Genomic DNA, 25,843 nt, shown 5'->3' on the forward strand with positions numbered 1-25,843 from the left:
GAGGAAGGAAAGGAGAGGAGAAGGGGAGGAGATGGAACCAGTAACAGCCTCGTGGCCTTTATCTCTCTCTCCTAAGCTCACGTGTTCCCAAGGATGCCAGGCTAGGGATGCCCTGACCCACAGGAGGACAAGCAAGCCCTGGAGCAGCTCCTGCCCCCAGCAGCCCCAGCATGCTGGGATGCTCACTCAGATCTGTTTTCCTCTATCCCAGTCTGTTTTGCTGGACATCAAGAAGAGCCACCAAGCACTGTCCCCTCTCCTTCCCACCACAGATTTGCAAGAGCACAAACACTGGTGACCAGAGACAAAGCTGAAAGAGGCACCTGCCAAGTTCCACCAGGATTTCATGGGTGTTCCTCAGGGAGAGCCATCAGGGCACAAGAGCTACTCTTTTCCATGGCTCCACCATGATTAAAGATAAATGCATCATCCTCTAATTAAATCACCTAATCAGGGCCTTGGTGTGGTTCCATCCAGTCCCTCTTGCTGGCACAGCCTGGAGGCTGTGGGAGAAACTCTGCAGGTCGTGATGCAAAAGGCAAAGAGGTGCTGCCCCCACCTCTGCTGCTCCACGTTTCTTCCAGTGATTTACTCCTCCTGGTAAAATATTTATGCCTTTTTTCCAGTGTGCCTGCCCTCAGCTGCCAGATATTGATTCTTGCCATCTTTTCTCTGCTCAGTTAAGGAGATTTTGGCTACCATGTATTTTCTCCTCTGCAAGAGTATTTAGATGCTTTTGCCAAGCCCTCCTCTTTCCTCTTTGATTTGATTTATGAGTGGATTCAGTGGATGGCTCCCTCCTCTCCACCTGTAAGACCCTTTCTGCAGCCCCTCAGTCCCTTCCCCTCAGACTCCACATCTCTGATGAGAAGGAAAGTTTGGATTTGCCATAAACCCAAATTTGGTTCTGACCAGAAATGCAAATAACTGCTATTTTTTTTCCCCAGAGCCAAATTTCACATTAACCTGAAAATTTTCAATTCTCGTGCAGAAATGGGGACAGACAGACAGCCATCCCCCAAAGTGCAGCCTGGTGAGCCCCTGTGCTGCCTCTCCCAGCATCTGCAAGCAGCTCCAGCTGAAAATTTACCATCCAGATTAGGGACAGGAAACCACGTACAGCCACAGTTATTATTTTTGGGTGTAAAAGATTTCCATGTTCCATTCTGCTCCAGTCAGGATGCCTTTCTCTCACTCAGCTTACCACCCGGATTTGTGCAAACCATTAACACTCAGCTGCTCTGGGTCAGATCCAGGTTTTTCCAGAAATCATTTCCATCTCCTTTCTTCCAGATTAGTGATAAAAACACCAAGTCCACGTTACCAGCTAGCAGTGCCCAGCAGTGATAATCTCCCTGATAACTGCCTTGGAAATGGATCACGTTTATTTAATACCAGCTTTCTTGACACTGTGCAATGTCAGCTCTAAATACTGGACTGGATTGACTTTTTTAATACCGGAAAGTGCAGATTTTTACAAGAATATCACCTCCCGTAACTCAACTGCTTCTCAGAAGTGTATTACAGCCAGAGAGTCACCTCTCATGTTGGAGACTGAAATCATTTCTTGCCAGGAGTTATTTTCCATACAGCCACGTTGGATGGCAGGAATTTATTCCTGGTGTTGAAGTCTTTAATCAATTGAAGCCCGAGCCAGGTTTCTCCCTCTTCTCCCTGGGGGGATGCTATCAAGCCAATCAACCTGTAGCTACCAGGTCATCTTATTCCCTTTTGGGAAGAGCAACAACTCCATTAAAACACTTTTTAATCATCTGGAATTTCCCCGGGGCTCATCCCAGCACACGGATGGGTGGTGAGATTTCAGCTATAACCACCCCAGAATAGGAACCAGAAAAGCTGTTTCCTCAGATCTTTGTTTGAAATTTTTCTTTTATTTTCTTTTTCTGCCTTTTTTTTTTTTTTTTTCAAATGGAAACCGCTGGAGTGGCAGCCCCGGACTAACGGCAATGACCGCAGCCTGGATGCTGCAAGTGGAGGGAGAGGCCGCTCCGGCGCTGCAATGTGGAACAAATTAGAACTCGGAGAGCAAAGGAAATGAGAACGCCCTGGTGGCTTTGACGTGCTCTCCTCGGCTCCAAATCCTGCCCCCCTGCAGATGCCATCCCCACAGCAAAGCCCAAACCCCTCGGCTCTGGCCGGAGCCCCCAGTCCCTTCCTTTCGGGATCAAGCCTCCGGTCCAGAGCCCGGCCTTTCCTTGTGCGAGTTTTATCCACCTAATCTAGGGGCAGACCGGAGGCTGATGATGTCCGTGGCTCTCTCAGTGCCGTCTTTAGCCGGATCAGGGCGGGTAAACTCCTTACCACGTTATTATTAGCAGCAGGCACCCTGCAGTAGCCCGGACCCCGCGGCCCCGGGACTGTTCCAACAGGATGGAAAACAGCCTCGCAAACACCAACAGCTTGCCCCAAAGGCACCTATCGCTCCACAAACATTGTTACAGTCTAGGACCTGATTCCACAAGGACAACAGGAGTCCTTTTAGCAGGTTTTCTTTTCTTGGTGTTTTTTTTTTTTTCTCCCTGTAATTATTTTACAGGGTCTTTTGAGCCGCCAACGTGCACCAGCTCTCCGGTAATGCAGCAGTGCAAATGCCAGCCCTCTGCCCGGGCAGCTCTATTCACACACCCCAGAAACCCGGCACAAAAAGCATTTGCTTTCTGCTGCCTCCCGAGCTCCACAGTCTGTGTAGGCTGCCTAATTATAAGACCTTAGCAATATTTTTTTTTTCCAGTGATAATTAACTGGTCCTGGAGAGAGCTGAAAATAAGCACTTCCCAAGCAAGTAACAAACTCCCCTGAGTTTTCTCTGCTAAAGTTACAACTCAGCATGAAACTGCTCCAGCCTCACAGGGACACAGATCATCTCAGCACCTCCCTGCCACGGCCTGGGATGCCACCACAGTGGCAGGCAGCTGAATACAGGTGACATGGCGAGTGTGGGATAGCAGTGGGACCCCAAGGGTTGTGCAAGTGGACAAGGATCCCGAGGGGTGTGGAATGGGGAGCGGGATCCCAGGGAGTGTGCAAGGGGCAGAGGAAGCCCAAGGGGCATGCGACTGGGAGAAGGATCCCAAGGAGCGTGCAGCGGGGAGACGGATCCTGAGGGATACGGAATGGGGATACGGATTCCAAGGAGAGTTCAGTGGGGAGAAGGAGCCCGAGGGGGATGGAACGGGGATGATCCCAAGGGATGTGCGATGGGACACGGACGCGCAGGAACAGGCGGTGTGGGGATGGCTCCCCGTGTGCCCGGCCATGGGACAGGGACCCTCGGACGCTGCGGTTCCCGGCGCAGCCCTCCCGCCGGCCGTGCCCGGTGCGGCTCCGCGGGCAGCGCGGGTCTCCCACGGCAACCGGACAAGCCCCGAGCGCCGCGCTCCTCCCGCCTCCGCTTCCCAGGGGACGAGAAACAAACGCTGCAGCCCGGCGCAGCGAGGGTGTCCTGGGGCGCAACAGCGGGGATTTGCCCCCCGGGAAAGGGGGGGTCCCTGGGGTAGGGTCCGCCTTCGCCCCCCGCGCCCCGCGGCCTCGGTACTCACCGTCGGAGCGGGGCAGGCTCGGCGCGACCCCGGCGGCGGCAGCGCCCGGAGCCGCCGGGGCTGCGCGGGGACCTCGGGCCGGTCCCGTCCCGCCGGGGCGGAGCGACCGCGGCTGCGGCGCCCCCCCGCGGCCGCCACCGGCACTGCCACCGGCACGGGAGCGGAGCGCCGGAATCTGGGGAAGGGTCGGGATGTGGGAAAGGTCAGGATTTAGGAGGGGTCGGGATTTGGGAAAGGGTCGGGGCTCTGAAAGGGTCAGGTTGTGGGAAGGGTCGGGATATGGGAAGGGGGTTCTGCCCCACTCTCTGAGACCCCACCTGGGGCGCTGCATGCAGTGCTGGGGTCTGCAGCACAGACAGACGTGGAGCTGTTGGAGTGAGGCTGCAAAGATGTTCCAAGGGCTGGAGCACCTCTCCTATGGAGCCAGGCTGAGCGAGCTGGGGATGAACAGGATGGAGGAGAAGGCTCCCGGGAGACCTTAGGGCCCCTTCCAGTGCCTGAAGGGGCTCCAAAAGAGATGGAGAGGGACTTTGGGCATGGAGTGACAGGACAAAGGGGAATGCATTCCCACTGATAGAGGGCAGGGTTAGATGGAATACTGGGAATAAATTCTTGCCTGTGAGGGTGGTGAGGCCCTGTCACAGGTTGCCCAGAGAAGCTGTGGTTGCCCCATCCCTGGAAGTGTTCCAGGCTGGGTTGGAAGTGGCTTTGATCACCTTGGTCTAGAGGAAGGTGTCCTTGCCCATGGCAGGGGTTGGAACAAGATGAGCTTTAAGGTTCCTTCCAACCCAAGCCTTTCTAGGATTCTGTGAAAATGCCAGGAGCAAGCCAGGCAGGGCTCTGCAGGCAGCAGCACCTCAGCTGCACAGGCTAGCTTTGGCCAAACAGGTTTTATCAAACCAGCTCCAGAGCTGACCTGGAGACCGCTGAGGGTGCACACAGGCTGTGCCTGAAAGGGGTAAGGGATGGATCATTGCTGCACTGGCAGTGGGCCAGGTTGAGATGGTCACTGACTCTCTGCTTCCCTTGGTGAAAATGTCTCCTTTTGGTAAAGGGGAGTTTCCCTGTCCAGGGGTGCTCTGGGTGGGAAAGCAATTCTGCCACCCAGACACCCTCTGGGAACGACAGCACCAAAGCAAAGCAAAGTCAGGAGGCCTCCCAGTCCAGCCCAATTGCCAGCAGCACAGGAATGATGGGTGAGGTGGAAGTTGTGGGTCAGGTTTGGGGGTGAGTTCAGCTGCCCCTGGAAGCAGGGAACCCTCCCTGGCTTTCTGGGAAAGCTGCTGAGCACGGCAGCCTGGGGGAATGCAGCAGTGTAATTATGGCAGAGAGGGCAGACAGTGCTTGTGCAGAGCCCAGGCCAGGCAGCTCCAGCTCAGGGACAAATTCTCCCCCCTCCAAGAGGAGCCAGTGCCCACAGGAGAGGCTGGTGGGGTGGTGGGCTTCCCCTGTGGGGTCAGCAGGGAGCTGTGCTTACCCCCTGCCCAGTCTGCCACAGATTTTCTCCTCCTCCGTGGCTCTGGCATCCTTCATGCCCCTCAGTGCCAGCCCTGGGGCTCCCTCCACACCTCAAGCTCTGACTCAGCCAGGAGGAGGGGAAATGGCAGGGCTGGAGCAGGCTGTGCTGAAGCTGCCATGGTGAGATGCTGAGGAGTCTTCAGCCAGCACCTCTGGGCACCAGGGCACTGCCAGCAAACTCACTGATTTGTTTGTTTGTTGGTTTGCTCAGCAGCTGGCAGTGCCATCCCTGCACCAAGGTGAGTCAGTGCTCAGCATCCCAGTGCCCTGCAGTTGGTTGAGTGGCTCCTCTCCTCAGCAGGGACCAAAGCCACGTGGGATGAGTCAGACAGAAAATGAGTTTATTTCCAGATGCTGCAGGGGAACTAATTTTGATTTAACAAGCAGGCCAGAGTGAGGTATCTTGAGTTTTTATTTCGATCCTACTCCACAGGAAACAACATCCACTAGCGTTATCTTCCTTACATTTGTTTGTTTTTGACCCAATACTGTGTTAAATATAAAATACTGATTGAACAAGGATGGATGGTGAAAAACATGAGATGCTAAAAAGATCCCTCGAGCCCTCCTCCACAAACATCCTGAATGTTAGGAGTCATTTAAAATTAGTATAAAATAGGAGGACAATCCAAGAACTTGCTCTGTGTCCCCCATGCTTTGCAAGGGGAGGATTTAGGAGCAAGGGGAGAGGGGGAGCCCCTCACTTACAGAGAAACCCACACTGCAAATCCAGGCTGAAGGCAGGGTGGCAATGTTCCTGACAGAGCCTGGCCATCCACTCCTGCCTGGGTGTCCTGCCCTGGATTTTCAGCAGGAGACTGAGATGAAGCAGCCTCAGAAAGGTCCTGCTGGCACCTCCCTGTGCCTCGGGAGCCCTTGGGACAGATTTAGGGCCAAAAGACCGCAAATGGCAAAACAGTTTCTGAGATAAATCCCTTGGGGTGAAACAGGGCAAAGCAGGGTGGTGGTCCCTGGGCATCCTCAGCCCTGCCAGGGGACATTTCCTGGGGCTGGGAGTGCTGTTTGCCTGGCCTGACCCCAGGGTGGCTCCCTGTGGTGTTTGGGGACAGAGGGGGAGGAGAGCTGAAGTTGTCACCGTGCCCCAGGGTGGCTCTGGGAAGCTGCTCCCCCAGAGACAGGGAAAATTGAAGCAGGTGTTTGTGCAGCTCTGGCTGCCCTCCAAGTGCTTATGGGGTCCTCACATGAGCCCTGAGGTAGGTCAGGGTCTTCACCCCCATTTTACAGATGGGGAAACTGAGGCACAGAGAAGGGTAATGACTTGTCAGAGAGAAAATATGGCATCTCCCATTCTGGGACCTCTGTATCCTGCTATTCCAACCCTGGATATGCTCCATAAACTGCTGCTTACTCACAGCTCACCCTTTTCCACCTCTCCACCTGCAGCAGGTGACAGGGCCAGGGCTGGGCAGAGCAGCAGCAGAGCCTGGGCTCACACCAGCTCCTTCACCCCCATCCCTAAGACCACCCATCAGCCCCAGCCCAAAGGATGCTTTGGGGTGCCCTGGGCACAGACCCCCAGCAGCCCCATGCCAGGCTGGGATGCCAGGGACAGCTCCCAGAGCCTTTTACAGGAACCTCCTGCCTGTGGAAGTGAAAACCCAGCAGATATTTTTGCCAGCCTGATGACCACAGGCACCACGTCAGGAGGGGGTGAGTATCCAGATGTTTCCTCTTTGGTATTTGCTGCACAGTGGCACAGCCCTGGAGAGCCACTCCTGGGGTGCCACAGGCTGGGGGGCCCTAAGCTCTGCTCAGCTCCCTGGAATGCTGCTGGAGAAACAGGAGACATGGGATGGTGGCCATAAATCTCCTTCACTTGCCACACCATGGCAGAGGCTGCGGCTGTGATTAATCAAAGGCCAAAAGGAGGTGATGGGCAATTGATTCCTTTGGGGCTGATGGGGAAGGTGCAGGCACAGCCCAGCACACACCACACCCTCCTGGCTCCAGCAGCTCTGCCAGGGTGTTTGGGGAGCAGGATCAGGTGTGGTTTTGCCATTCTGCTGCTCCCAGCAGCTGGTCAGATGTTCCATGTCCCTGGGCTAGCACTGTGTGGCCACGGTTAGGCATCTGAAAACTGAGCATCCCTGGGATCTCTCCATCACAGCTCACACCCAGGCTTCGTGTGGATGCATTCCTGCCCTGCAGCAATCCTGGGAACGCCAGAAATCTTTCCAAAAGTGGAATTAAATCTGATGAGCAATAGGTTCATCAGCAAAATGGGAGCAGAGAAGGCAGGTGGCCCCGTGATCCCAGTCCAAGGAGGTTTTCTTCCCTCCCTTGAGGAGAAAGGGACTCCCCTGGGCTGACCCCAGTCAGGGAGATGCCAGGAGCTGGATCCCCCTCTGCTCCCTGCTGAAGGCACACGTGCAGCAGGGCCTGGGAGCAGGGCCGTGCTTCAGGCTGCCACTGGCACCAGGCTGGAGAGGAAAACCAAGCACTCCAGGGAGAAAATGTCCACAGGGGATCCCAGGGATGTATGGATGAGTTGTGCACTTCATATTGGCTTAGAGAAAGGGTTTCCCAGTGCTCAGGGACTGGGATGCCCCGGGAGAGATTCAAGTTTCAATCTCTTGTAAGGCTTGTTGAGTGTGGACCATCCCCTCAAGGGCTTGGGATGGAGCTGTTAGTGCTGACAGGACTCAGGAAGGTTTAGGAGCCAGACCAGGTGGTGCAGGGGTGTCACCACATCCCTCTCCACCACTGGCTCTCTCTCCTCATCCTGACTCCTCCAGTCCCCTCAGTAGCACACTCTAGGGACTCCAGGAGCCAAACCCAGGGTGTCATAGCCGGGGGCATGTGGGAGCAAGGTTCCCAGTCCCATGGGATGGTCAAGACCAGGTGAGTGAGCGAAGCTCCAGTGAGTGGTCACTCCTACCACCCACAGCCCAGCCAGTCACTGTGTTCTGAAACCTTTGCCTAAAAAAATAAACAGTTCCCGAGGTTAAAAATGAAAAATATTTAAAATGAACCTCCAGGCTCTCCTGTCTGTGCGGGAAGGGCACCAAGAGCTGCTGTCCACAGGGCGAGGGGTTGGTTTGGGCGAGCCCACGGCGCAGGCTGTCACCAGTGCCCTCTGTGTCCCCACGTGCCAGGTGGCACAAACAATGTCTCTAAGGCTTCTACCGGGGGGAGGTTTTGGTGTCCAGTGCCCCAGGCTGGTAGAGGTACCTCCAGATGGCATAGTAGTGGATGCCAGCTCCCATGGCCACGAAGAGGTGCCAGATGGCGTGGGCGAAGGGGATGCGCCCGTCGCTTTTGAAGAACACCATGCCCAGGCAGTAGAAGAAGCCACCGGCCACCAGCTCCAGGAGGCCGTCCCTGTTGGGCTGGGAGCAGGCAATGCTCAGTGAGGCCAAGGGAGTCTGCCCTCTCCCCACCACCCCACTGAGACCAGAAGTGGTGTCCAGCTGCAGCTCTGGGCTTCTCTGCCTTCTGCTACACCCTCCCCTCCAGCAAGGCAGCAGGGACCCAGCAGCCTGGGGAGAAATGGAACTAGAAGATCTCTAAGGTCCCTTCCAGACCATTCTATGATTCTGTGATCCTACAATTTTCAACCAACAGAGCCCAGGAAGGAGATCTGGGAGAGAGGCACATGGTGCCTGCCGGGCACCCAAAGCACCTGCGAAACCGAGGGGAGCCACTCATATCAGGGATGGCTTTATCCCTCTCACAGCCTGGAGACTGCACCAGCCCACAGGAGACAAATTGTTCTGAGTTTTCAAATCCCTCCTGGGATTTGTCCCTCATGCTGGGCCCAAGTGCTTCCCAGCAGGGCTTACCATGGAGAGGATGACCAAGGCGGGGAAGAAGCCCATGATAACGTAGCACACCAGCTCCACCAGCTTGTACCTGCAGCAGACAGAGAGGCAGCTTGGAGCAGGGACAGCGGGAGGCTGAGCTCTATGCTTGACATTTCCCCAGCAGTGCTACAGGGAAAGGGGTGGCAGTGCCATCACAGCAGGTCCCACGTCCTCATGTGCAGCCTGACTGGGGACCTGGCACTTCAGGGTGACGTCTGGGGCTCTTGGCTTTTTATTTGGTGCCACCACGTGGAGGAAGGAACTCACGGCAGCAGTCCCTGCTCAGTGGCCTGGTCCCACACACCCACGGGCTCAGGGGGCGCAGGCACTCACCGCTCGTGGAAGAAGAACACGTAGACGGTGCCAATGGATGCCATGATCCAGATGATCCAGCGCATGTGGGAGGCCCAGGGACCCAGCTCCCGCAGGTTCAACCTGCAAGACCCAGGGCTGTGGTGAGGTGGGTCAAGGGCAGCACCCCGGACTGGGCTCAGCCCCTCACCCCCGTGGCTGTCCCACCACGGGGTCTTCCCAGCTTGTAACTTCAAGAGGCTGGAATCCATTGGATGTGAAGGTTTTGTGGAAAGGGGTTGAGGTACAACCTCAAGAAGGAGCAAAGCCAGAGAGGAAAACTCTTTTTGTTGGAACCAGGGTGATCTTTTCCCCTTCAGTGGGGCCAGGTGAAGACCCCCAGCCACCAGCAACTCACCAGGGAGCGTAGGAGGCGGCGATGAAGAAGTAGATCACCATCCTGTCAAACATGTGTAGGCAGTGCTCCACAGTCCTGCAGGACAGACAGATGGGTCACAGCACTGGGGGCATCTGGACCCTCTTCCCCTTCCCAAGCAATCAGGGATGGTACCTGAGATGCCTCTTCTTCCAGGAGATGGTGTGGAAGATGGTGGAGACAATGAAGAGGCTGGACAAGCCAAAGCCATAGATCCAGGCTGAGATGGTTTCCCACTGGTCATCAGAGAGGATGTAGAGGATGGAGCTGCCGAGGATGCTGGGCAGGATCCAGAACTGGAAGGGGAAGCAAACCTGCTGTTGATTCTACATTTCCATTGAGCAGCTACAACAGAGCCTCCACTTCTCCTTTTAGGTGTTTCTTTAGCTTCTGGTCAAAGCTACCACCCCTAAGGGGCAGGCAGGGTCCCTCTCTGCGTGGTGCAGCTCCAAAATAGTTTGTCCAGAAGGTAGGGAGGAGGAGAAGGAAGGCACAAGGAGGATGACTGTCTCTGAGTCATCTCCCAGGACTCAGACTGGGAACTGTCAACTCCCAAAAGAAACCCTGGTGGGGGGAGAGGTCCCTCCCATTGCTAAACAGGCAGCCCCATGGGCACCTGTCACAGCTCTTGCTGTGAAACAATCCATTTTCAGGGAGCTCTGAAAATACTCCTGCCCCACCAAGCCCACAGCCAGCTTCCCCAGGGTCACGGAGCCACAGTGGGGGAGAGCAAGGGAGATGAAAATCAACTTCCCAGGGCAGGAGGAGGGAGAGCATCCCAATCCCCAGGAGCACATCTGCCTCACCACAGCCCTCAGACTCTCAGTGTCTGCCCCAGGGCTGAACAAAGATGTTTTTGGGCATCCCTTGATGTTCCTCAGTGGATCCCCAGAGGGATGAGCACCACCCTCCCTCTCCCAGGGACAGTGCCAGGGACTCACAGCGTGGGTGGCACAGTTGGCTGCGTGCTCATATTCCGTGGGCTGGTACCTGCAGTTGGACGGGACACGGTGATTCATGAACCTGCAGAGAGAAGTGGGGAGAGAACCACGCTCAGGGGACAGGGATGGAGCAAAACCCTTCTGGAGGGGCCTGCACAGGGCCTGCAGCCCTACCATGGCTCAGCTCTGCTCCAGCTGCCCTGCAGAAGGGACACCAGAGCACAGCTTGTCCATCTGGCTGTCCCCAGGTCTTGCTCAGCCACGGCTGAGGCTGAAGCAGCTCCTGGGAGCTGCTGCTGCTGCCTGGGGAGCAGAAGGCAGGAGCCAGCTCTGCCAGAGGCTGTGGGCAGAGGTGGGAAGAGCCCCAGCAACAAAGAGGGAACACAGGGCAGTGGGCAGACCTGTGGGACCCCAACCCATCCAGGGGTGACACCTTCATGTCACAGCAGCATGGCCAGCTCCAAAATGGGTACCCCTGCAATGCCTTTGGTTTTGGGTACCAAAGGCATCTTCTGCATCTCCCTCCTGCCCCCAGGGCTGCACATCCCCACACAGATTGCCATGGGAAAATCCTGCTGCCCTTCCTTGGAAACCTGCACCTTTATTTCTGTTTCTCTTAGTCTTAGGAGGCATCAGCTTGCTCTTGGTGTTCACAGGAATGTATTGATTTCCCCTGCTGCAGCAACACACAGAGAGACAAAAAAAAACCAGTGTCACTTCATTCCTGAGTGTGTAACAACAAACTAAATGTGCATAAACAACAGCTCTGAGCACAGCCTCATCCACCACCCTCTTCTGGCAGGAGACAGCAGTGGAGCCTTAGCAAAGGGAAGGAGAAGCAGGGAAATGGAGAGGGTTCCTTCCCTGCTCCTCAGAATCAGGGTTTTTAGGACTTTTCCTGCTGTGGCTCAGGTCAGGGTGGCCGAGCTGAGCTGCAGGGCAGGACCTGGGCTAATTGCTCTGTGACCCTGCTTGCCCCCAGCTCCAGCACCATCTGCAGCCTTTCACAGCTGAGTTGTGCCCAGCAAAGGGGCTCAGGGGCTGGCAAGACCTTGCTGCTGGGCCCAGGGTGATGCCTCAGGTTATGATGCTTGGAAAGGCAGGAAAAGTCCCCTCTCCCTGTCCCCAAGCCACCCACACCTGTGTGGACTCCTCTGCCATCTCCCGCCAGCTTGGCCCCACTGCCTGAGCCACTGCCTGTTAAAACTGAGCCAGGATGGATTAAATGGCTCAAATGACACGGATTTGGTGTGGGGGGAATTGTGCAACCACAGCGGGGTGAGGGGCACCCCAGCAGGTGACAGTGACAACCCACAGAGGGGCCCTGTCCCCAGCCCTGCCTCCTGCCAGACCCTGGCACTGTGGGAAGAGATTCATGGTCCTCATCACCAAAAAATGTCTGGAATTAGGATGGGGGAATGGAGGGGCCAAGCTGCCACAGCTCTGCTCACCAGAACTCACAGGGGGCAAATGGGGGCTCAGCAGGGCTGGGAAGAAGCTGGGCATCCCTGGGGACAGGGCTGTGCCCTGAGCACTGTCACCTCCACCCTGGGGACACCAGGGCTGCCCTCCCCATGGCACCACTGCAGCCACAAGGCCTGGCAGGGCTGCCTGTGCTGGAGCCATGTCCCCCTGGCAGGAGGAGGTTACTGTCCCCAGCGTTGCCAGGAGACTGTCCCCAGCTCCCCTCCACTGTCTGCTTCCCTTTATTTTCCTTTTTAATGATCAGGAGGAGGGGGAAGAGGGGAGGCCAGACGTCCTCATGACGTCACAGTTGCTGAGGAAACACGTTCAAGGCCTTTTCCTTGGATTTATTGATTTTAACAAAGCCTGCTCCATCTTCCCTCTGCTCTGGCTGCTGCTGTTCAGAGCAGCAACACAGAACCAATTCCACAGCCCCTCCCCAGGGCTGGGGGGGCTCCCAGACCCTTTGGGAAGGTTTTCCTGGGGTGTAAATGTCCTCCCTAGCTCTGGCACAGGGGTAGAGAAGCTGGGAAGGACCACCCAAGCCATGTCCATGTAACAAGGTTGGAGAGCATTTATGTTCCTGCAGCCCAGAGCCGTGCTGGTGTGGGGCACCACAAACTCCTGCTTTTCCCAGAGGAACAACAGCCTTGAGGAGGAACTTTTTGGGTTTTTTGGACTTGGGGGTAGATTGCTCTTATTTTCCTGCCCTGCTTTCTAGTAAGCATGGTGCTGTGGATGGTGGGAAATGGAGCATCATGGATGTGGGACCTGGCAGGTCAGCCTGAGCCCCACTTTGGGACCTGCATTGTGTTTTGGGGCTATTTTGGTGCATTTCTGTGGTCCTCTGTGCTCTTGTTTTGCCAGGGTGGGAAGAAGGGAAGAAAGTAAGGAAGGGATATTGTTAAACTTTTCCTCAGGAGGGCTCATGTGGGACTCTGAGCTCTGCTGAGGGCACCAAGACAACCTGAACCACTCCATGGTCACCTCCCTCAGTAGAAATGGGAGCAGCTGGTGTTGGCACATCTCCTGGCAAGGCAGGACAAGTCCCTGGCTGCACCTTATTTCCCAGGGATGCAGAGGTCACTTCCTCCCCTGCTCTCCTGGGACTCCATGGACCAGCTCGTGCCATCCCTGTGCACACTGGCATGGATGCAGGGCAGGGCACAGGGAGCCCTGCAGCACTCCCAGCCTGCAGACAGCTGCCAAACCAGTGTGCAGAACCTGCTCCAGCCTGGACAGACAGATGGACACACTTGGAAACAGCACTTGTGATCCTTGGGTGCAGGAAGGCACCAGCAGGTGCTCACACAGCGCTGGGTGTGAGCTCCAGTGCAGCTCAGCAGGTGCTTCAGGATGGCAAATCCAAGAGCAGAGAAGCTCAAAGGCTCTGCAGGGCAGGAGCAGGAGCATGTTCAGTCCCAGGGATGCTGTGTGGGAAGCAGGGAACCAAAGGGTTCCCGGGCACCTTCTCCTCCTGGTGCTGCTCCTGGCACGCTCCTGCAACTGCTGTATGAAGGGGGGGAGGCTGAGGGTCTGACCAGGGGCTATTCACAGCAGTCCCAGGGTTTTTGCCTGCCCTGCTTGTGCCTGCTTTGCCCTGGCCCCTTTCCCAGGGAGGGAGTCTGAAAAGGGCCAGTACAGCAGGCTCTGGGCAGGGAAACAATGAGCCCCTTGTCCCTGGGCAAAGTGCAGAGCTGCCTTCCCAGGCCTGCTCCTTTCTCCTGCTCTTTCTCCCACTCTCTTGGGTTGGGGTTTTTTTTTAATGTGGCTTTAGGGTTTTTACTGAGTTTTTAAAAGACTTTTATCCACCAGCAAAATTCCAGCCTCCAAAATCGTGCGGATCTGCCTGGCTCTCGCTTTGCCAGGGTGGGAAGAAGGGAAGAAAGGGATAGAGTTAAATTATTCCTCAGGAGGGCTCATGTGGGGCTCTGAGCTCTGCTGAGGGCACCAAGGGAACCTGAATCACTCCATGGTCACCCCACACTCACTCAAGCAGAGCCATGGGACACTTGCAGGAAAGCTGTCCCCAAAAGGGACCCAAGCCAGGCTGCAATTTGGGACAGGTGGGATCTAGCCCTGCCTTTGGCACAACTCTCTGGTTGGCCTCTGCCACATCTCTTCACGTCCCTCTCACTCCCTTTCCCCTCTCTCCAAGTGAGGATGATAATTTTGCCATCCTTTAGGCGAGCCAGCGGTGGATAATGTGAGGAGGGTGTAAAATCACACAAAGATGTGCATGGGGAGGTGTGAGCTGGGCTTCTGCCCTTGAGAAGAGCTGCTCCAACACCTGCCCTCCCCAGGCCTGCCATAAATCAGGCTGTGCATGTGTCTGTGTGGCTGCACTGTGGGCTGGGTGCCACGGGGACAAAGGAGCAGTCAGCAAGTCCAAGGTCATTCCAGGTGACACAAAATTCCCCAGAGCAGCTCACCTCTACAGGTTTCACCTGCAAATGGATTGTAAAAGGGCTGGGCTTGCTCAGGAGTTGGCCTAAAGCCTGTGGGGATGGATTTGCTGTGCATCCACCCTCCTGCCCAAGGAGCTGGGGCTTTTCCAAGCTGTTCTCCCTGCTGGGCAGTTCTTGGGATCTGGCTGCAAAGCAAGAGGATTTCTCCTTCCTCTTGTGCCTGGATGTCACAGCTGCTTTTAGAGCAACAGAGGAAGATCCTGGTGGTGGTCAGAGAGGAAGGCTTGGGGAAGGATTTGCTGGATGTTGCTCAGCAGTGGGGGTAAGTCCTGCTGGGGCTGCCCCTTGGGAGAACAAATGGTGTGATGCCTGAGGTGTCAGTGGTGGAGCAGATGTGTCCCTGCAGGGCAGACTGGCCTCTCACTCTTCAGTGCATGGCCTGGGTTTGCTCTGAGAGCCCCGAGGCTGCACACCCAGCACAGATGGCAGGGCTTGCTCCTGGGGCTCGTGCTCACGTGGGAGCTGCTGTGGTGGCATCCCCGTAAGCTGGGGCTTGGCAAGTGCCCTGCCTCTGATCTGGAATCTGCTCATGCTCCAGCTGCATCCCTGCTAAGAGGCTTCAATCCCTTGAGCTCCTGTGTGGTTGGTGATTAGCTGAGTCCTGGGGAGCTGTGTGTGCTGGTGGAGCCTGGCTGCTGTTTGTGTTCAGCACAGCACCACAGGGTTCACAAGGTGCAGGACCACCAGGAAATCCCCACAGCCCACCTTGAGCCCAGGAGAACCCCCAGTCTTTACTGCTTTGTCCAGCCCAGGAGTTTGTGAAATCCTGCTTTTCCTTCCTACCCATTGAGATGGGGGTGTTCCAGTGGGAAGCAGAACCACCAAGGCAGACACTGCCCAGCAGTGCCATCTGCAGTGCCACCCACACGGGCACGGGTGGCACCTGCTGGGAGCTGGATCCTCCCTTGCATGCCCATCCCTCAGAGCCTGCCTGCTCCCACGCTCACATATGGTTCTGCTGCTGGGCAAAGCTGGGCTGGAAGCAGCTCCTGGGCCAGGCCTGGCCTTGGGTCCCTCCTGTGACTCCCATCCCGTGGGAGAGGGGCAGCAGGGCTGATGGAGCAGGACAATTCAGGGTTTTCTTTTTGTCACACTTCCTAGCACAAGGAGCTGGCAGCTTGGGTAGGGAGCAGGAAATGGAAGGGGTTTTATCTAAGCCAGCACTTCCCTACCTTTCTCCTGGGTAAATTCACCAGATTATCCTGGTGAATTTGGGTAACCCTACCCAGTAATCTGGGTAACCCACCCAGATTATCCTGGTGCAAGCCTTGCTTCCACAAAGCGAGTCAAAAGGGCCAGCAGATCAAACCATCACCCATCACCTCATTGCTCCCATCCCAGTTTTGCTGATTCCCAGCACTCTGATGTGTGTGAGCACCCTGGGCTGGCTGTGGACCATGCCCTGGCACTACACACCCTGAGAAACCATGGGCAAGGGCTGCTGCTGACTCAGAGGTGCTCCCAGAGAGGGGCCCTGTGCTCAGCCAGGTCTGTCTGTCCCTGGCTCTCAGCCACAGGCACAGGTGTCCCCTGAGAAGGGACAGAGGAGACAACCCCCTGTCACACCCTCAGAGGGTGCAGGAGGGACTCTGCTGCCCTTCCCCTGAACATACCAAGGGCATACACAACTCCTCTCTTGCTCAGGGACAACCATGGGAGGCTCCAAGCCAGGCACTGACCATTTCTGCAGCCACAAGAGCCCACGCACACCCAGCAGGGCTTGGCTGGTGGTGGAAGCTCAGCAGCAATTCCCAACAAGGTGCTAACTGTCCATATTCCTCTCCTGTGGGCAGGGATCATTCTTTTTCTCCCCAGCTCTCTGTGTGGATGTTATCTCTAACTCTTCCAAGGTAATTCATGACCCTGCAGCCACAGCAGAGCTGTTTGTTTATTCGCAACAGATGGGATTGGTGAGTGTTTCCCAAATTACTTTCTGAGCTGGGACTTCTTGTTTCATTTGGTGCTCATGAGACATCCAACAACAGCTGATTAGTCACAAAAATGACTCTGATGTCCCAGGTGTTTTGTGAATGTTGGAAGGGCTGTTTCCAGAACTGCAAATCCTCTATTATTCATTAATTTCTTGTTTGGAAAGTCACTGTGCATGTTCCTTGCTGCCTTGCCTTCAGCAAGGAGTCAGTGGGATAAATCCTGAGCTGGCTCTGCCTCTTTAACTGCAGCAGCCCAAGGAGTGAGTGTGACCACTGGATCCTGTGCCTGCTGGCACAAGATTTGGATAGTTTGAGGGCTGGAGCTTTCCCAGCCTCTAACCCTGGCTGTGGCTGTGAAACACATGGGCAGGTGAGCTGTCCCAGGTCCATAAAACCTCCCCACAGCATGGCCTGAGAGACACAGCCAGGCTCTCATTTGGGATTCCCAGATGCTGCTCGAGTACAAATCATATCTGTAAATTATTCTGTGAGAGAGCAAATGCCTCTGGACAGCAAAGGCACAGAAGGGAAATCGTGTATTTCACCAGCCAAGCAGGCAGATAGTAAGATTTCCATTAGTATTGCTTACAACAGAGAGCAGGGCTGTGTCTAATGCTGCTGCTGCTCAGCACAGAGAGCAGCCACCCCCTTGCCCTGACCTGATGATCTCTTTCTGCATTAAATCCTTTCCTCAACAGCAGCAAACCTGGGCTGTAAACTCAAACAGGAGCACAGGGCTGACTCCAAATTCTCCTGAAGGTCAGCCCTGCTTGGCTCAGCTCAGTGGTCTCTGACTCATCCACCAGGAATATGACCCCTGTGCTATCATCTTATCATGAGAGGTTCAGTGTTATCACAGAGAGCCCCTCTGGACTCCCTCTGCATGAAAATGTTGAGTTTGTCACACCTGGAGAGGCCTGATCTGTGTGTTTGGCCACGTCTGCTCTGCCTTTCTCAGATCCAGCCCTGGCAGCAGCACCTCTGGGCACTCAGCAAAGCTCCTGCAGCTGCAGCCAGGCACCCCTCAGGAGTGAAGGGCTGGAATAAGTTGTGCTCTTTTCCCTTCCTCTCTTTGGGAGTTGTACTTGTTGGCATGGCTTTGTCTCACTGTGGAGCTGGGGGTGTGGGAAGGGAGGAGGAGGAGGAGGAGGAGGAGGGGAGGCAGCCCTGGCACAGCCCCATTTCTCACAGTCACTGACCTGCCGGGCTGGGCACCAGCTTGAATTTCCCATGGGTGGTGTTGGCTGCTCCCTCGTGAAGCTGGACACAGCAAACTGTGCCAAAGAATCACATCAGGCTGACATCCAACACCAGCTGAAGGAGAGGGAAGATCATGTGTTTCCCAGGCAGCCAAGAGACCGTCCTTGCCCCAAAAGCACAAGGCATGGGGCTTGGCTTGCCCACCCAGTGTGCTGCTCCCCACCTGAGCCTGCCCTGCTGGGTGCTCCAGCCCTTGCAGAGGATGGAACAGGGCAGTTTGAGTGGATATCCCACCAAAAATGCTGCTCTGAGAGCTTGCTGCCTTCCAAGCACCTGCCTCCCATTATGCACCCTGAGCTACATGAGGTAACTCCTACTGGTGCTATTTTTAGAGGGTACCTGGGTCAAGCTGGCCCCACAAAGCAACCAGCATGGAATTGGTGGGTAATATCAGCTGATCCTGGTTTTCCCAGGCATTTTGGGGACAGACTGACAGTTCTTGATGGGGCTGGTGCTTGCAAGGTGAGCAGTCCCTGCCTCTGGAGGAGCTTCAGGATGTGGAATCAACACTGAAAGCATTTCCCTTCTCACTGCTCCATCCCACACGGGCTGTGGGGGAAGCAGAGCTCTTGGAAAGCATCTTGGAGTGTGTGGGAGCAGGAGAGGGCTGCTCATGTTTTCATGGCAAAGCGATGGAGAACAGGTCTTCCCAATGTGGTTGCTCTGTCCAGGCTGCCAGCCTGGCATTGGTTTCCTTGTGTTTGGAGTCTGAGCACCCCAGCATTTCCTATTCCTCCTATTCCTGCTGGTTCTCCTCTTCCTGTCTTGGCCAGAGGTGCTGGAATAGCTGATGAATGTCTCCTTGCTCAATGATTACAGGTGCAGGGAGAAACAAGGAAGGTAAGATCTTCCCAGCTGCCTTTCCCCAAATTCAGAGGATTTGGGTTTGAGCAAGAGTAGAGTTCAGACCTCCATCCCCTCATGCTGGTGAGGAGGTGGCAATGTCTGCACTGCAGGCACAGGGAGGTGAGGACAAGCCTGGACCATGCACCTGCAGAGACCCCCACAGAGCCCCTGGGCTGAGACATTCATGTGGATTTTCCCATGAAAATTTCTCTTTGTGTCACCCCATGCAGGGCAAGCCAAGCAAACCCAGTAAGATTTAGAGCCTTTACCCTGGACAAAGCAAAGGAGCTGCTATCAGTTTGTGAGGATGATTCAGTGCCCTGCAGCTCCCAGCAGAGCCCTCTCCAGGGCTGCTCCAGAGATGCTGAAGCTGGCTGGGTACAGCAGCTCCCTGATTAATCACATTTCCTTCCAATTACAGCTCTGGATGGCCAAGATCTGGGAAGCATTCAGTGTCCCCACAGGGAGATACTCAGCCCCGTGGCAGCTACGTGGGCAGGAAGGACCAGACCATGTTTGAGTTAAAACTGGGCCAAAAGAGGGTCAAAGCTGGTGAGGGTCAAAGAGGGTTTGGTTACCAGGTCAGTGTAACCTGACCAATGAGCCCAGGGATAAAGATGCAGCTTGGTCTGAGTTGTTGGTCTGGGAAGGACTCAGCACAGTTTTGGTGAGCTGGGAGGAAGAGTGGAGGGGGAGGAATAACGTTGTGGTGCCTGGATAAAGCAGGAGGAATCACATCTGCTCACTCTTTGTGCTGTGCTGGTGTCACTTGGCCTGTGGGGCAGGAGATGGATGTTGCCTGTCAGGGTTGTGAGTGACAGGGAAAGCCTTGCAGCAAGTGAGTTTGAAGCTCCATTTCCCCAGGGTGTGAGTGATGGAAGAGCCTCCCAGGCCCCAGAGCAGAGGAGAAACCACCGAGTTTGTCATTTATAACCACAGTGTGCTCAAATGGCACTGCCTGCACCCTGCTCCACCACGGTGGCAGCCCCTCCCTTTGCTTCCTTCCCCTCTGCCCCAGCTCAAGCTCTGCATCTCCCAAGCCCAGCCAGGAGGGATTTGGAGACAGCCTGGTGCTCCTCCAGCCCTGAGTTTTCTCCTGGCAGTTCACAGAACGTTCCCACATTGATCACGGCTTTTCATCTCTTTGTTCTCACACAACAGGTCTTTCATCACCACACTGTGTTTTATTTATTCCTTTCGGTGGGTGTATCAATGGCCAAGTTCCTCCTTTCTTGGTCCTGGCTCAAAATTAGATAAAATGACATGAAAAATGAAGCCTGTTCCAGGCTTTTCCTCCACAAGGAAAACTTTGATATTTTTTTGGTTTTTTTTCAAGGAACACCATAAGCAAGGCCACACTCTCTGAAAAGATGTTGCAAGATGGAATCATAGAATTGTTAAGGTTGGACAAGACCTCTAAGATGGAGCCTGACCATGAGCCCAGCCCTGCCATGCTCACCCCTAAACCACTTCCCCAGGTGCCACATCCACATGTCATTTTGACAACTTCCAGGAATGGTGGTTCAGCCACTGCCCCAGGCAGCCTGTTTTAATCTTTCCTAATATCCAATCTAAACTTCCTCTGGTGCAGCTTGAGCCCATTTTGTCTTATCCTGTCCCTTGTTCCCTGGGAGCAGAGCGTGACCCCCACCTGGCTGCACCCTCCTGTCAGGGAGTTGTGGTCTCTGAGAGGGTCCCCCCATGCCTCCTTTTCTCCAGGCTGAGCCTCCCACAGCTCCCTCAGCTGCTCCTGATCAGACTTGTGCTCCATTATCCTTCTCTGGACCTTCTCCAGCACCCCAACACCTTTCCTGTAGTGAAAACTGAACACAGGATTTGATTCTGCTGCCTTGAAGGACCCATGCCACCATAGTCCCTTGGCTTCTGCTCGCCCCAATTCCCACCTCAGAACTCACTGAAAGAGCATCCCTGGCACAAAGGAAGGAGCAGCTTTAGGGTTCCTTTTTGGATATGCCCCAGCAGAGCATTTCCATGGAGAGCAGAGCTGAAGGGAGGGGATTATCCCACTGTTATTTTTGAGCACTGGGCTAAGAGGTTCTCTGTGATGATACAGGAAGCCCTGGGTTAGCATCACGTGCTGGTGACTTCCTTGGGGTGAAAGCCAAGGGAGCTCCCATCTCCTGCTGCTCCTCACCCAGCCCTGGCACACAGTGAGAGCTGGAGAATTCCCTATGGATCTGCCCCTCCCCGTGCCCCACAGCCCCTGCCCTGCATGTGGACACCATCCCTGTAGTGCCTCATCCCACTGAGCAAGCTGTCTCCAGAAAGCACCACCACAAGGCTGGAGCGTGCAGGTTCAGGATAAATCAAGCAACAGGTTGGCAGATGAGTTCTGTTGGGGGAGACTGATGTCAGTGGGGCAGCCCCTGATCTGCTGCCCAGTTCCCAAAGAGCCTCTGCACCCCTGCCATGGGGTCAGGTATGGTTTTCCTCCTGCTCTGGGGGTACAGAGCTTTGCTCAGCTCCATTTCCCCCAGCTCTGTCCTTTGCATGCCAGCAGAGTGAGGGAGGGTGGGGGTGTGAAAGTCTTGAATTCTCCATTTTTCACAGGGTTTTGTGCCAGGCACATTGTGCAGATCTGCTGGGTGCCTCCTGCCTCTTCAACAAGCAAAGGTTATCAGGAGGCAGCTACAGCCTCAAAAGGGTCTTTGAGCAAGTGGCCACGTTTCAGGCAGGTTTTGGAGATGCAAACATGGATTTTAGCCACAGGACACCTGGAAGGAAAGGAGCTGGTGGCTGGAGGGGGTCAGAGGATGGTCTCCTGTCCTTACCCAGCCCAGACAAACATCCCTCTGGGATCATCCTGCCTGGAGCACGCGAGAAACACCACCACCACTTCTTTTCACACAAGTTTTTCTCTGGTATCTACCCCTACCAGGACCACTGGGAGTCTGGAAGTGACAGCACAGAGCTCAGTGCCCTCGGGAGCTGTGCCAGCCCATGGGACCCGACACAGGCAGAAAAACACCCCCAGCGCAGTCCCAGGGAGCTGGGAGCAAAGCCTGTCCTCGGTGCAGAGCTGAGCACCCCAGGAGCCTGCTGTCCCCATCTGTGCACCACCTGACTCGTCCCGGGCTGGCGTTGTCCCCGTGTCACCTGCCAGCTCCCCCCTAAAGGCCACATCTGATCCCGCAGCCGCGCGTGTGGCCAAGTGCCCTCTGACCTGTGCTCAGCAATCCTCAGGTTTCCCCCCGCACAGGTAACACCGGGAGGTTTCCTGCTACACCTGAGCTTTCCAAACAAGTCCCGGCTGCTGCTGGAAAAGCTCCCTGGGGATTTCATGGAGGGAGAGAAGGATCCACCGCCCGTGCATCCCATGGGGACCCTGTTGAGCCTGCGGGTCCAGGCTGGCAGAGCCACCCCGAGGGGGTTTCACCGGGGGGCAGAGGGACCCTGGATCACATCGGTCCCTCCGGGGGGGGGTCGGAGCCAGCGCTAGGGTCTGTCTCTGGGGAAGGCAGCATCCTGCTCCCCCGGCAGCGGGAGAGCTGGGGTGAAGTTAGACCCAGAGAAAGGCAGCGAAGTCTCCCAAGGATGCTGAGAATCCTTTAGGGATGCAGAAAAGCAGGTAGCCGAAGCCCAGCCCGGACTTGCCCTGTGCTCTGAGGCACTCAGCAGCTTTCGAAGATCCTTTCGGGCTCCATCCCCGCCGAGCCGAGCCCGGGGAGGGGTCGGGGCTGTCCGGGGGCTCCGCGGGCACCGGGGGTCGGGGGATTTACCTGGCGTAGCGCGTCTTCTGGAAATCCAGGAGCCGGGACACGAACATCGCGGCGGTGCCATGGGGGTCCCGGGCAGCGGCGGCTGCTCAGCCCCGGGCCGGGGGGGAAAGTGCCGCCCGGGGGAACGGCACCAACTCGGCGAGCTCCGGCGGCCGACGAGGAGAAGAGGCGGCCGGTCCAGCCCAGCCCAGCCCGGCACGGCACAGCCCAGCCCGGCCCCGGCCCCCTCCCGCCCCCTCGGCTGCTCGGGAGAAGCGACACGGGCAAAACAAAGGCGACCTCTGGGAGGGGGGAGCCAGCCCCGCTGCCGCTCTCAGATGTGCAACGAGGAGGAGGAGGGAAAAAAGGAAAGGGGGGTGGGGGGGAATCCCTTCCAACTCTTCCCGGCCACAGCAACCTGCACGATCTCCCTCCGCCCCCCGGCAGCTTTAAGCACAGCTAAAAATATCCCCCACCCTCCCCGCTGCCACCCCCGGGGGATCAAATAGCAGCAGATTTGAATTGAAAATGTGATTAAAGCATCGGGGAGGGGGAGAGCGCCGAGTGCCGGCAGTCAGACGCTTCTCCCGGTACCCACCTGCTCCCCCCGGCCCCGCTGCCCACAGCTGGGTCCCCCCCGAGGGTCCCCGAAGCATCTCTGCCCACCCCGTGGGCAGCGCCATCCCCAAGGAGCTGGTTTGTTCGGCTTTGCTTTTATTTATTTGGTTTTAAGGATTTTTTTTTTCCCTTTATTTTCCAGAGGCTGGGGTGGGTGGCTCTGCCTCAGCCCCATCGCTGCGTGGTGCCCCTGGGAGGGGGCACAGCTCCAGCACCCCACCATCCCTCCCTGCTCTGGAGAAGGGGGACAAAGCAGGACGACAGCAAGGCAAAGATTAACGACCCCAAAATCAGCCCATCACCGTGGCAAAGCCTTCACTCCTCCCTCCTCTACATCACTCAAGTAGGCTCCTACAGGAGGTGACATCCCGAGGAACATCCGAGGTTGGACAGCTCAGAGGGGGGATACAAGAGGTGATGAGGGCTTGTCTGGGGGCAGATTGGTGTCACCCTTGACACAGGGACTGCAGGCACCCTCAGGCCAGTAGAAGAGGGATAAGAAAGGAGAGGTCAGCAGCACCTGGAGGAGCAGAGCCTTGGTGACCCAACAGCACCTCTCCTTCTGGAGCTGTGGCAATGCTGAAAAGGGGACAGCTGAGGACATCCCAATGAGAAGGGCTGTGCTTGTATGGCCACTTCCATGGGAAATCAAGCACACACAGCTCTTCCAAAAGCCAAAGCAGACCAAAAGGAAGGAATCCCTTCATTCAAGGCATGAATTAACCCTGGCACCCTCTGCAAGCCCTTCCAAAAGCAGCTCAGTCCCTCAGGGGGTGCTGCAGGTGCAGCTGCTTTGTGGGGTGTCCCCCAGGCACACCAGAAGCACCCCAGGAGCCAGCAGCAGGTTCAGCCTTCCTGCATGATTCCCACTGTGGATGGAAGACACCAGTGGGGACCAGGCAGGATCCAGGAGTGGCAACAAAATAAACCCCATTTTCAGAAGGATATCTGGGACAGCCAAGGCCTGGCTGAGAGTGGCAGGTCCAAGCTGAGATGCAGAGTGAGATCATCTCTGAAAACCTCTCCCACGCTCTGCCACTTAGCAAGGAAGGGTTTTTTTTCAAATTCCTTCCCCAGATGATGAGCTCTGGCAGAGCCTATGTCATGGTTCTTGTGCCCTGCTGTACCTGTTCTCTGGGCCTGAAGGGGAGAGGAGAGGAAGAAGAAAGGATGATAAATCACATTTACCAAAATAACCCCCATCCCCAAAGCCCCCAGCCCACAGCTGAGGGTGCTGCCAAGGGACACCTGAAGCAAACCATCCATCCCAAAATAGATCCATCTCAGAGGGCAAAAGGCAAATTGAATGAAAAATAAGTTACTATTTTTGAAGCCTGAATCCAGTTGTTATGGCAACCAAAGCCTGGAGCATCGTGCTGGGGAATGGCTCCAGCCCCAGCAATGCCTCCAAACCTGACAGACAGGGAATCACAGGGGCTGCTCCAAGCTGGGGGGTGGAGATGTCCATGCCCACAGCACCTGTGCCCCACGGGGATGTGTCCCCTCCCTGCACAGCTCTCCTCAACTCTGCCCACCAGTCCTGCTTGTTTTTCTTTCCTCTCCCATCCCTGGTGCATCCCCACCTTGTAAAGACCTGAGCAATTGTAAGGTGAAATTCTAATATTCTGGGATACCCTGAATACAGTTGTTTTTTTTATGTCACCAAAACAGGGTGGGTGGAGTTTGCAGAGTTTTCCTTCAGATGAGGAATGGCTCATGAAGCCCAGGGATGTTTTCTTTCTTTGTTCTGATCTCACTGCTGACCAGTGACAGGACCCGAGGGAACAGCTGGAGCTGTCTGGGGAAGTTTTGTTTGGATAATAGGAAAAAAATCTTCTCCTAGAGGGTGGTCAGGCACTGAACAGGCTCCCCAGGGAATGGTCCCAGCCCCAAGAGTGCCTGAGCTCCAGGAGGGTTTGGACAACGCTCCCAGGCACAGGGTGGGATTGCTGGGGTGTCTGTGCAGGGCCAGGAGCTGGGCTCTGATCCTTGTGTGTGTTCCATCTCAGGATAGTCTGTGATTCCCTGCAGGATTCCCACATCTGGAGACACCTCTGTGCACTGTGCCCTGAGGAAGGGTTCTGGGGGATCCCAGTGGACAGTGTGAGCACCCACACCTGGCAGGGATAGCAGTGCTGGGCTCTCCTGGCAGCACACTGGGATCCCATCTCCCCAGGGAGGGATGACTTCCTGCACATGGAACTGCCAGAGCCTACAGGTACAAAAAGAGACAATTTGAGATTAAAATCAGCCATCAGCAGGGGAAGTTTCCCCGGGAGAAAAGAAGCTCTGGATGGGTAGGAAGAGCTACAGGACACATGGATGTGTTGGCAGCAGGGGTAGCGATGCCAGAGGTGACTGTGGGGGACAGGACTGGCTCTGGTGGGCATGGCAGGGTGGGTACAGGGCAGTAGGGAGCTGGGGCCCTTGGGTTTGAGCCATTTGGAGGGGTCTCATGCCAGCAGCTGGTCCTTTAGCCTGGCTGGTGAGGGGGAGGCTCCATCACTCCACACTGCTCCATGAGAACCACTCGTGAACCCTCTGGAGCCAGATGGCCCCAGAGGCACAAACCCAACCCCTGGTGGCTCATATTTGTGAGATTTACCCTTTTCTGTACTAATCCCTCGATGGTGATCCTATTTCCAAAAATCGCTTTTTCAGTTCTGGGTGGAGTTTTTTTGTTGTTGCTTTTGGTGGGGTTTTTGTTGTTGTTGTTGTTGTTGGTTGGTTGGTTTCTTTAGGTTTTGTGTGTGCGTGTGTGTGTTTGCTTTTCTGGGGAGGGATTTTTTTTGTTTGTTTGTTTTTATTTTGTGTGATTTTGTTTTGGTTTGGATTTTGTTTTCATTTTACCCCTTGCACTTCGTGTTATCCACTAGACCAGGATGCTCAATTCAGCCTGGCTTTGGACACTGCCAGGGCTTCGGGGCATCTACAACCTGTTCCAGCACCTCACCATCACAGTAAAAA

General features: G+C 55.7%; 1 protein-coding gene and 1 long non-coding RNA gene across 2 annotated transcripts; one reads left to right on the plus strand and one right to left on the minus strand.

Annotated features, from left to right (window-relative positions):
* The first annotated feature begins 2,289 nt into the window (after positions 1-2,289).
* Positions 2,290-23,582, plus strand: LOC127060157 (uncharacterized). Its single transcript, XR_007778827.1, has 3 exons — positions 2,290-2,943; positions 21,439-21,759; positions 23,019-23,582. It is a non-coding gene; the product is annotated as an uncharacterized LOC127060157 (long non-coding RNA).
* Positions 5,300-10,859, minus strand: MMD2 (monocyte to macrophage differentiation associated 2). Its single transcript, XM_009092081.4, has 6 exons — positions 10,571-10,859; positions 9,765-9,925; positions 9,612-9,686; positions 9,236-9,337; positions 8,882-8,951; positions 5,300-8,428 (listed from the first exon to the last, which is right to left on the minus strand). Exons 1-6 carry the CDS (start codon positions 10,745-10,747, stop codon positions 8,222-8,224), a joined length of 792 nt encoding a protein of 263 aa, XP_009090329.2. The 5' UTR covers positions 10,748-10,859; the 3' UTR covers positions 5,300-8,221.
* Positions 23,583-25,843: the final 2,261 nt, after the last annotated feature.

Source organism: Serinus canaria, chromosome 14, assembly GCF_022539315.1.
Source record: "Serinus canaria isolate serCan28SL12 chromosome 14, serCan2020, whole genome shotgun sequence".
In the NCBI taxonomy this organism is placed as follows: Eukaryota; Metazoa; Chordata; class Aves; order Passeriformes; family Fringillidae; genus Serinus; species Serinus canaria.